The sequence below is a fragment of the Temnothorax nylanderi genome, unplaced genomic scaffold (assembly GCF_030848795.1).
Source record: "Temnothorax nylanderi isolate EJ_2023f unplaced genomic scaffold, tnyl_v1.0 TNYL_tig0571_pilon, whole genome shotgun sequence".
NCBI lineage: Eukaryota > Metazoa > Arthropoda > Insecta > Hymenoptera > Formicidae > Temnothorax > Temnothorax nylanderi.
In genome coordinates this window covers 54740-66128 of record NW_027249633.1, presented here as the reverse complement: position 1 = coordinate 66128, position 11389 = coordinate 54740, and the positions used below count along the sequence as shown (strand labels likewise).

General features: G+C 30.8%; 2 protein-coding genes across 2 annotated transcripts; both read right to left on the bottom strand.

Annotated features, from left to right (window-relative positions):
- Positions 1–650: 650 nt before the first annotated feature.
- LOC139784008 (putative fatty acyl-CoA reductase CG5065) lies at positions 651–4569 on the bottom strand. Its single transcript, XM_071723181.1, has 10 exons — positions 4461–4569; positions 3736–3875; positions 3535–3657; positions 3165–3290; positions 2866–3011; positions 2678–2787; positions 2034–2229; positions 1398–1637; positions 1060–1317; positions 651–812 (listed from the first exon to the last, which is right to left on the bottom strand). Exons 1-10 carry the CDS (start codon positions 4525–4527, stop codon positions 722–724), a joined length of 1497 nt encoding a protein of 498 aa, XP_071579282.1. The 5' UTR covers positions 4528–4569; the 3' UTR covers positions 651–721.
- Positions 4570–7477: 2908 nt separating this feature from the next.
- Positions 7478–10313, bottom strand: LOC139784012 (uncharacterized; the record flags this gene model as incomplete). Its single annotated transcript, XM_071723184.1, has 3 exons — positions 7478–7561; positions 9020–9574; positions 9672–10313. Coding segments are annotated over 3 exons (1281 nt in total), but the record flags the coding sequence as incomplete, so codon positions are not given.
- Positions 10314–11389: the final 1076 nt, after the last annotated feature.

Here is an 11389-nt window from a genome sequence, read left to right as displayed (position 1 = left end):
TAGTCGGATCTTATATTTAAGACCGTACAATATTAAGTACAATCTTAAGATATTATGAAACAGAGCCGTATTAGCATCTTAAGACATTTCTTAAGATGGTTTTGAAATAAGATTCGACTATATGAATACCGGGTATAAACTTCCACGAAAGAAAAGAGTCGTGGAGTTCATGGACGTAACATAAAATTATATAGTCTTTTATAAAAAGTATAATACAATATAAAAAACATATTAATATAATATATTATAATAAAAATATATTTTAATCTCTTATACTGTATGTTATAACGTATAAATTAAGCATTACTGATTTTTTGTGTATAAAGTTAAAATACGAGTATTTAATACAAAAAAGATTTCTTAGTTATATTAATAAAATTTTCTTATATGTGTATTATATATTATATGAATTGTGTAATAATCTTATCATGTTTATTTAAGAAAAGCCTTTCAACTACCTACGCATTTATTTTGCAATAGATATAGATACATATAATAAAACTTATGTTTAGTAAAATTAAGATTATATTACGTTCGACATTTGTCTATTCATTTTATTCTGTTTATTAATAACTTTTTAATAAGCAGTTAGCGACGATTTGAAGATCATTTAAGATCATAAACTTGATAAGATATGCCACGCTTTAAGAAGGGTGGTACATCTCCTTAAGGTGAATATTTAATAGAAGAAAAATAATATGTGTAAAGAAATGTGTAAAAATTATGTGAATACTTTTATAAATATAATCCAGATGATCCAAACGATAGCAAAGACAAATAGAGTTTTGAAGGTTTGGTGTATCCAGTAAAGTCTGAAATTTATAATTGTATCGTTTAATAAAAATTAAAATAGAATTAAGATAAAATTAACCGAATATTAGAGGAGACATTTGTTAATTCCACTCTACAATATCGTAAGAGTATGCTGTAAGATGTAAGACATAAGAAGTAAAAATTGACCAACTACGGTCGATTATTCTTGAACTGTAAAAATCCCATTAGTCAATAGCTGTTTACGTCTTACTGCATACTCTTATGGTTATTATGACGAATCTTTACCGTTTATCTCTAATACGACTGATTTCTAAAGTACTGTCATCTTCGTTGAGTATAAAAAAGCGTACGCCTTTGTAATGATTAACAAAATAATTCATCCAGTCAAATTTCTTCATGTAAAATTTAAATAATTGCTGATCCTGCTCATTCAGACGATTCCACATCGCTTCAACGTTGTCATAGGAATAACTCCATCGCCTTGTAAGAAAGGGTGCATGTTCGTAGGATATATTATGAATCTTTCTATATAATTTCCACATTCTAAAAGACATATGAATTTATTATAATCTTTTGTTTTACATAATTTTGTTTTTAAGCATCCATTTATATTTCTGCAGTACCTCGGACGACGATTCATGCAAATGCTTATTGTGTCCACTAGTAAAGCCGGAAGCAAGTGACCGAGCCAAATGCAAATTCTATATAGCATTTTTTGTTGTAACATTATTACAAAGGGCCTCCATTGAGCTTTGGGCAAGGGATATGTCTTCGTTATGTCGGCGATTTTATAGAACCATTCACCTATAGTAGGCGCGTCAGCCGGCGGTACGAAATTATAAATTAACATGTCTTTGCCTCTCCTACAAGATAAAGAAGCTACTTAAGGATATTTGAGCCGTAATGTTTCTTATGTAATGTAATGTTATGTTTCTTCATGCATCGAAATGATAAATAATTATGCGCTGATGTACACAATGTGTAATTAGGTCAATATTTTTATTTTAATATTCACTCTGATACTATGTATTTTAAAGTCAGCCCTGTATATTGTGTTACATTGAAATAGTTTTGCATATCTAATACAGTAAATAATTTTATGGCAATCATAATTTAAGAATAATTATTTTTATCGCTATCAAATACGCGTGGAGCAGATGAGAATGTATTAAGAATGTATCTGAATAATTCATTGGAATAATAATTTTGCTCGTAAAAAAGAGATTTTGCGTCATGACGATTGTATCTATAATAATTACCTGAATTGAATAAAAACATCCCACGCGCTTGCAATTAAAGCGTTTCCGGTAAGATCAACGGGAACAAAATTTGCAGGGATGTAATAATTGCATAACATGAATCTTTGAAAACCACTCGATATAGACACCGTTGTCCCTATTTCCCCTAAAAAGTTGTTGTTCCATCCGACGAGCGGTTCATTAGCGGTAGATGTAACTGAAAAATGTGTTTATTATTTCTTTTTACTAATCCGCAGAAATTTGCGCACAAATATAACTATTATCACGATTTTTTGTTACTATCGCAAAATATTATTTCTGCGAATTATGCTTACATTAATTTATTTAATAGAAATATTACACTTATGTAATAGAAATATATCCTTTGAAGTTTATAACGTGTATTAGAAATACGTATATTCAGATTTAATCTTGATACTTAACATTTTATGGAAGACAGCGTTTAAAATATTAAAAACAATATTGTTGTGATAATAATGAGAAAAAAAGTTTACATTGCATTTATTAATTTCATCGATGCTGTAATCTAGATCGGATAATTGTATAAGCATAAGCGATTAAAAGTAATAAACTCTCGAATAAAAAGAAAACTGTTACATTAAAGTCTTATATATTATAAATTATAAATGGTATAATTAATCTACTTATGGCAGGCCGAAATATTCCAATTGGTAAATCTCCGCCTTCATCTCTGAGAAGCCCTTCCGCAATCGCTTTCGTGAATGTATATGTATTCGGCCATTGTGAGATAATTCTGCCAAAATGATTATTTAAGTTTCTACATTGATGTATTTAATTAATTTATTATATCGAGGACGGAAGAAATACACACTTGGCTTTCTTTTCCTCCATTGTGTTTTCGGATAAGATATGTGTAAGCGTAATAAGATCTTTGTAATTAATAGGATAAGTGTAAACATGTTCTTCGATATGTTTCATGCAGAAATTCGCATATATGGTTGACACATAGATAAATGACTGTAAGATAAATGTCAATGAATAAAGATTGCGGAATAAAATGTCGATTAAATTTATTCCATCAACCTATTTGTGATGGACATTTGTGTGAAAATTAATAACATTTTAATTATTTTTACTATTCGCATGTTTACTCTTAGAAGGAAGAATTACCTTTAAGTTTGGCATAAGTTTGGCGATGCGCAAAATGGTATCGGTAGCGTAAATATTTGTTTGTATTTGAGATTTGATTTTTTCCTGAAAGCGTACATTAGCTGCAAGGTGAAAAATTATGGATACCTGAAATAAATATTCCGTTTCACTATAACATTTGAAATATTTAGAAAGAGAATAATAGAGAGAAAGCTTATTTAATGGCTACTTTAATGGTTGTAATTAGATTTACATAAAATATGTAGCCTTTGAGCTATATGTGTGTACGTATATACGTATACGTGTATACGTGTGTGTACAGGATAAATTTTTATGCGTCGAGATATATAATATAGGCGAGAAAGTAACAAGAATAATTAGAATTATTTACCTTATATATTAAAATGTTCCTATCATTTTCCGACAAACTTAAGTTCTCGCAATCGAGATTGCCTACGATTGGCACGACTTTTTTACGGAAATTAGGTACTTCCTTTTTCATACGGTCATAAAGCTGCAGATTATATATTTATATAGCAAAATGTTTCACGAATACATCATGGTTATTCGATATCGCTTTCTCTGCACTCACCGAACTCTCAAACATTTCGTCCAGTCGACTTTCGGGACTCTTGTCTTTTTTCGACCGTATTAATAAGTACATCGTGGAAATGTCGGGGCAACTTCGTAATAGTTTCTCGATTAAGATCTGTCCGAGAAATCCGGTACACCCTAACAAAATAAAGCTGTATGCATTCTACTTTGTGTAAAAAGATATCTTGAAAACTATATTTCAATGTGTATTAAAGAATTATTATTAATTAAAAAATTAATGTTTAGCAAGTTTATGAACAATAACTTAAAAAATAATTTGCTGTTAAATTACGCATGACTTACAAATATTATATTTTTATATACACTTTCTGCCCCCTACAAAGTATATGCATATATAAAAGAATTATTTACATTCAGTATAACAGAAAAGAGACAATAATGAAACTTGGTACATTGGTTAGATGTTTATTTTTAAAGTTTATTTTTAAGATTTTTTAACAGTGAACAAGAGTATACTGTTTATAGAAATACATTAATTATTCATTCTAATAAATTTTCTATTAATAATAAAAGTTAATAATGCATTTCGTATAGTTATACTGTCACAACATAAAGATCAACGTATTGATCATCTTAATATTATCTTTACCATAAAGAGAAGATATTTCTATGATAGAAAGAGAAAGAGACATTTAGTAGCCTTAATTCGTAAAATTAATATTTTACTTTATTAAATACATTGCACTTCTATATAATAAATACCTGTAATAAATATTGATTGTCCGGCGTAAAACCTTTGTATCGGTGTTCTGTGTGCTTCAATTTCCATGTTTTATTCAATGTGTGAAGTTAATATAGAGATTAACAAATAGATACCACTCAATATCCTAATTTTCTAGATCGAATGTCCGTTTCACTTGATGTTGCTTCGAAGACTGACGGTTGTCAGGAAGGAAGCTTGTCTATATATATACTCGCGCCTCTTATTGTTTGAGAAGGACAGATACTTTCTTTCAATTTTTAAACCTGAGTAAATGTAATATTGTAGTTGGCACACAGATAACATTTTATTAGAATAAGTGACGCTATTTTTATTGTACGTTGGTTGTAATTATTCATATTTTTAATTTAAATTCTTGAGACAATATTTGTCAAGCTATCTCTAATTATCTTTCGATTGTTAAATAATCGACTCCAGTTAAATAATTTGAAATATCTGTACATTGGGCACTGATGATGACCATATTAAATGTCGAAATGTTTGTTTTTATTACTAATTTATAATATATCTTAAGCACTAAAATCCAGCTCTGTTTGCTATCCTGGTCCTCTCAATTTGTTATTAATAAATTGTATTAATAAATTTTTAAATATTGTTATATTATAATCTAGTTTTTAAGCTTATCATGTAATATAATTTTTAATAAATCTTATATAATCAATAAACGTTATCTTTTCTGGATGGAATTCGGGAAAATAATTTTTATTGATAAATTGGCACGATTCTTCACGGAAACTTTTTTGTGGTACTTTGTACAACTTTTTGTGGTTTTTCTTTTGCGGAAATTTTTTTGTGGTTTTTCTTTTTTCACTCGATCGTAAAGCTGCCAATCCGGGTATGTAATAAATGTATCATATCCTTCAACTTCTTGAACTCTTCTGAATAATTATAAGCAATGATATATGAGTGTGCATCTTGATACACTGAGAAAAAGAAAGTTGAAATATTCAGAAACAAATGTTACTTGTAATGTTTTCTTCGATATGTGTTAGTAATAAAAAAATTTGACTATGATGACAGAAATATACATTTCTGTGAAATATGCCTAGTTTTTCTTATTAATTGTAAAAAAATTTTTGTTCATTTCTTGCTGGAATAATAAATCTACTTGTGCAAAGTGCAAACTTATATTTTTTATACAATATTTAGTTATAATAACATTGACCTTTATAGACAAGTGACATTTATTTCTAGAAACTAAATTTATGTTTTGGAAACAAATACTTCCAGCTTACTAATTCGTATTGCATCATGCAATATGACTGATGACTAGTGGCTGTGTGTTGTCGTTCTGTGGTGACTGTCTGTGATTCATGTTGAGTGTACAATGTAGTTGCTTTAAGTGTAGTTGCTTTAAGTTAAACTGTTAGTTCAAAAAATGGAAGACAAAGTGAAACAAATCTTAGACACATTAATTACATTTACAACGATAGAGTCATAATCTAATAAATAAGTTTGCAACATACAGTCTGTTTGATAAGAGCGTGTCCGGTGAAACTCTTACATGAAAACCGTTAGATAGAAAGTACCAACGGGACAGAGGAATCCTTCCCTTAAGATACTTTGCATGAGAAGGTCTAAGGTATATGTAAATAAGTGGGTGAATCGCTACTTAAAAATGAAAAACGTCGATGTCTTACTGGAACGTGGCTCTACGCAGAAAATGACGAACAAAGAGGACAAACTGGTCCTACGGATGTTTGCGAACAATCCTGGTTTATCGTTGCGAGGCGGACAAGCGGCATTACAGCAAAAAGGTATAAATATATTATGTAACACAATAAGAAGACGTCTACGTGTCTATAATGTGAAATATCAAAGTTGGAAAAATTAGCGAGGAAAGAAGACCCTGTTGAGCTTGACTCTAGTCTGGCACTGTAAGGAGACATGAGAGGTGTAGCATAAGTGGGAGGTGGCAATATCGCCGGTGAAATACCACTATTTTCATCGTTTCCTTACTTACTCGGTTAGGCGGAGCGCGTGCCCCGAGGGCTTCGTGCCCCGGCGGTCACGGTTCTAGAGCCAAGTGTCAGAGTGGCGTGAGGCCTCGCGGCCGATCGCCGTTAATACTCCCGCGTGATCCGATTCGAGGACCCGAAATATCGGAGTCGTCTTTGTACCGCATGGAAACAAGAAAATGACGTTGACCTACTGGATTGGCCATCACAGTCACCGAATGCGAATCCTATCGAAAACGTTTGGGCAGTGATAAAGCTTAAACTTCCGAAAGAAAATTTGGAAGGTCAAACAGTTAGTTCGACAAATTCGATTGATCTGGAGATCTTTATCTAAAAAATATGCTAGAAAATTGGTAAAAAGTATGCCTCGGAGATGCCAGGCAATTATTGACAATGAAGGCGACTGGACAAATTATTAATAATGAAGCATCACAATTCTAATCAAGTAGTATGTGCATGTGAATTGTTTTTAAATTTATTACAATAAATTGTTTTCGAGTTATGTAGGACACGCTCTTATCAAAGACTTATCAAAGGCAAGACTGTACATTTACAACGATGGAGCCAGAATCTAATAAATAAGTTTGCAACATAATCTTTAATATCTTACTCATCAAAGCAAAGTGACGTCTTTCAATACAGATAAACTTTTGCTTTTCTGCTTTATTGGCTGAGAATCAATGTTCTTGATGTGTTAACATTAAGAGGGATCACTTTGCTCTGATGAGTAAGATCTTAGTAATTCTACGTAAAATTGAGTGTTCAAAATGTAGAAACGTATTGTATTTTCAAACTGAAAATTAGTATTTAATATTTCATCGTACTAAGAAATATTATAAATTAGTTCATAAACAAAAGCGACAAAAAAATAATATGTAACTTTGTGTTATCTGCATTACATGGAACCCAAGGAGCGCCAATGCGCGTATAATGCGCTTTGAATGTACATTAAACTTTGCATTAAATGCGGATATTTGTCCCGCATTATATGCGCATTTAATGCATATTATGGAAGCGCATATCAAAATGTGCACCTACGCTCATTGACCGAGAAGCCCAATCGGACAACTAGTGAACTCTGTACTATATTGGAATTTTTCTTCGTGCTTAGCTTTTAAGCATTGCTGTGAGCATATTCCAGTATAGCTATCACAGAAGAAAAGAATATTCTTATTTAGAGAATATCTTTATTTTTGACATGATAAATGTCGTTTATTTAATATTCCATTTTGTTTAAAATTCAATTTATATAAAATTTAAAAACTTAAATAAAATGTTTCATAATGAGTATTCATTATGAATTCTGAAGGGAAGCTCTCATTTCAATATTTTATAAAACCTGTCATTTATAAATTGAATGCTCAATTTGCATTAATTTCGTATTTGAATGCGCGCATTTTGAACACACAATTAATGTGGTTTTGAAGCCAATGCAATTGTACGCGCATTAAAAGCACGTTACGCGCATTGGCGCTTCTTGGGAACTTGATTACTGATATGTGCGTGTATAGACAGTACACATAGGCGGGGATGGACCTCGATTCGCGTGGAAAGTTGAAAAACCGAACCGCCTGCCTCTCCCCCACTTACATTTGTACTGTCTACATACACATATCAGCAAATTACTTCCCTTAGTATTGATACAAAAAATATCAAAATTCAGAAAAGACTAGTCTGAATAATTACCAACACTTTTAACTGTCCTAACTCACAAGGAACTACCACAACTGTCCGGCTCCGATTTGAATTTCCTTTAAGTATGTTGTTAAACACAAAAATCCAACAGACACGTATTTTTTTATAGGGGCCCTAATTCATCTTTAGGGGGTGAAACACCCCTTCGAAAAAATCGGTTTTTCTCTTTTGGGCCGAATATCTCCGAAACTATACGAGATAGAAAACTTTTCCAAAATGGAAATTAAATGGCTTCAAAAGTACTTTGAAATAATGACAAAATAATTTTTTTATTTCTTTTATTTTTAAATATACCCCCGCCACCAATACATTTTTTTCAAAATTTTAAAAATTTTTTATCACCAAATAAGAGGTTATTTTTTTACGAATTCAACCATATATGATAAAGTTATGTTACGATAAACCATTTTCAAGAATTAATTACAAACGCCTCCGTATAGACGCTATCCATGCTCATCCGTACTATGTGCGTAAGTAATTATTGTCGAAACAATAAGATATATAAAAAATATTGTAAGTAAAATTTTTATAGTTTTCTATATGCTTTATAATTGTATATATGTATATAATATATATTTAGGTTTTCTAAAAATGTAATAATTTTTAAAATACTCCCAGCCTTGTTATTATTTCTTTGACATTTACGTTTTTCTATAAATAAAGATTATAGACAATTTTATTCAAAATTCATTCACTTATAATAAAATTATTTTATAAGATTGAATCTTTGAGAAATGAGCAAAAAAATCACTATATATTTATGTCGCAGCGCTACACTTTGTATTTTTCACTCATTATACACATTACAATAATGATATTCGACACGGAAAAAAAGACTTGGTTGAGATAAGAGAAAAAATGGTCGCTTCGACCAAGTCTTGGCGAACCATTTTTTCTCTTATCTCAACCAAGTCTTTTTTTCTGTGGACGAAAAAATGTTTCAAGCATAATGAATTCTTGCACCAAGAACATCTTACTGCAGCTATATTATCACAACCTTCGATATCACATGTTGTTGAACAGTCATACAAACTAAATTGTACTGGATTTTCAAATTCTTCTGGTCTTTCGTTCGTATAACCACTTTTAAACCACGAATATTTAAATAAGTTGTGATATCGTGGGGATGACAATTGATTATGTATCAGAGATTGCAATTTTATTATATTATTTCGTTCATGCAAATTTATATTACTTTCCAATAGTAAAACAGTATCTGAAAACCTTTTAGCAAAATTTTTCCAAATTCTAAATCCATAAACATCTAATGGTTGTATTTTTCCTGTAGTGCCTTTCGGTATTATCATAGTAGTAATAGATTTTCTTGGAGGTATTAAATCCGAAATGACATTAGGGCAATGCCCAGTCCAGGAATCGATAAGAAGAACGCTACTAGAACCAATGTTTGGAAAATAAGCTTCTTCTAACCACATTTTAAAATGATCTGTAAGAAATATAAATGTTAATTTAATAGCTCTTTTATAACTCTTATTAGATTGTTAAATAAAATATAAAATAGTTATAAACGGAAGTATATACCTCTGATGTCAGTTTACCAGATTTTGATGCTTTTACAATAACATTTGTTGGTTTAAACAAGTTTTCTTCTACTCTTGGTCCAAATCTACCAGTAACTTCTTTTAATACAATAAATAAAGGTGACAGCAATTTGCCATTACAGGATATTATTGGTTGTATCGTGTATGAATGGGTTGTTGACGATACAGATTGCACGACACGTTCTACTGTCTTTACTCCTTGGTTATCCAATGATCTGCCAGAATGAATTTCCAATTGGAAACCACTTTGATCTGAATTATAAATATTTTCAGATCCAAACTGTTCAATAAGAGGTTTTACTGTTTCCAGAAATTCATTAGCTGTTTTTTGCAAATCAACAGAATCTTCCAATGTTTTTCTAGTGACAACAACAGCTGCAGTAAATTTATCATGTGTAACTTGGGAGATGTAAGATAATTTATCTGTACGACTTCCACCTGATTCTATTTGTTCTTCCCATCGCCTTAACTGGCGTTCAGATGAAACTCTTTTAAAATGGTGTTGCACTAATTTTAGAGAACGATTCTTTTTCTTGCCGTCATTTCTTGCATTAGTGTCCCAATTTCGCCAATACTCAACAGCTCGTCTTTTATAAAAACTGTCAAAATTTTCATTATCATTTGAACATTAAGGATGAGAATTTAAATTATCTTCACTCCATGCTTCGTCGCCATCTTCAATTATTTCAAAAGTATGTAATTTATAAGGTTCTTGATAACCGAGATATTTTTCTTCCGTTACTTTCAACCCATTATAATGAAAAAATGCCATCCAGCAATAATTTTTGTATGTTTTCTTTTAATTCTACTTCTGCTTCAGTTACTGGCGTTTCTGTTACATATATTGAATTTATTGACACCAATAAAAGTCTAACAACATTAAGCGGATTGATAATCATTTCCAAAGATGTTAAACTTTGTTTTCTATTATATAAAAACGGTTTAACACATTGCACAGATATGGTTATAACAATAAGACTGTACTGACTGTGAATATAAGACTGCTACATGAAACTATTTATACTGTCCACTTATCTTGAATGTACACGTAAACTTATATCTTATCTTATCATACGGTATATAATTCATTTTAAAAATATTATACTTATCTCAAAAGTACATTGGATTGCTCAAAAATGTCATTTTTCAAAAATGTGTGATGTCACGATTCTGATATGAGAAACGTGTGATATGTCACGATTCTGATAAAAGATATCTCATAATTGAAGATGACGAAGAAGCACGGAGTGATAGATAATTTAAATTCTTATCCTCAACGTTCAAATAATAATGCAGATTTTGACAGTTCTTATAAAAGACGAGCTGTTGAGTATTGGCGAAATTGGGGCACTAATGAAAGAAATGACGGCGAGAAAAAGAATCGTTCTCTAATAGTAATACAAAATAAATTAGAAGTTTCATCTGAACGTCAGTTAAGGCGATGAGAAGAACGATTACAATGAGGTAGAAGTCGTATTGAGGGTATTTTAAAAATTATTACATTTTTAGAAAACCTAAATATATAAAAATAAAAGAAAAACGGGCTATCAGGGTCGAACGCAGATTTTGGTGCGTGATGTCAATCATTAGATTTATTCTTCTAAATACAATGGTCCGTACGTTTCGGCTCCATTCGAGCCATCCTCAGCAATAACAATAGAAGAATAAATCTAATGATTGACATCACGCACCAAAATC

Coding starts and splice junctions, on each gene's coding strand:
- LOC139784008 (XM_071723181.1), bottom strand. CDS start 4,527: ATGGAAATTGAAGCACACAGAACACCGATACAAAGGTTTTACGCCGGA. Junction 3,291..3,534: donor GGAACATTTTAATATATAAG/GTAAATAATTCT, acceptor TATTTATTTCAG/GTATCCATAATTTTTCACCT. Junction 2,788..2,865: donor ATGGAGGAAAAGAAAGCCAA/GTGTGTATTTCT, acceptor TCATTTTGGCAG/AATTATCTCACAATGGCCGA.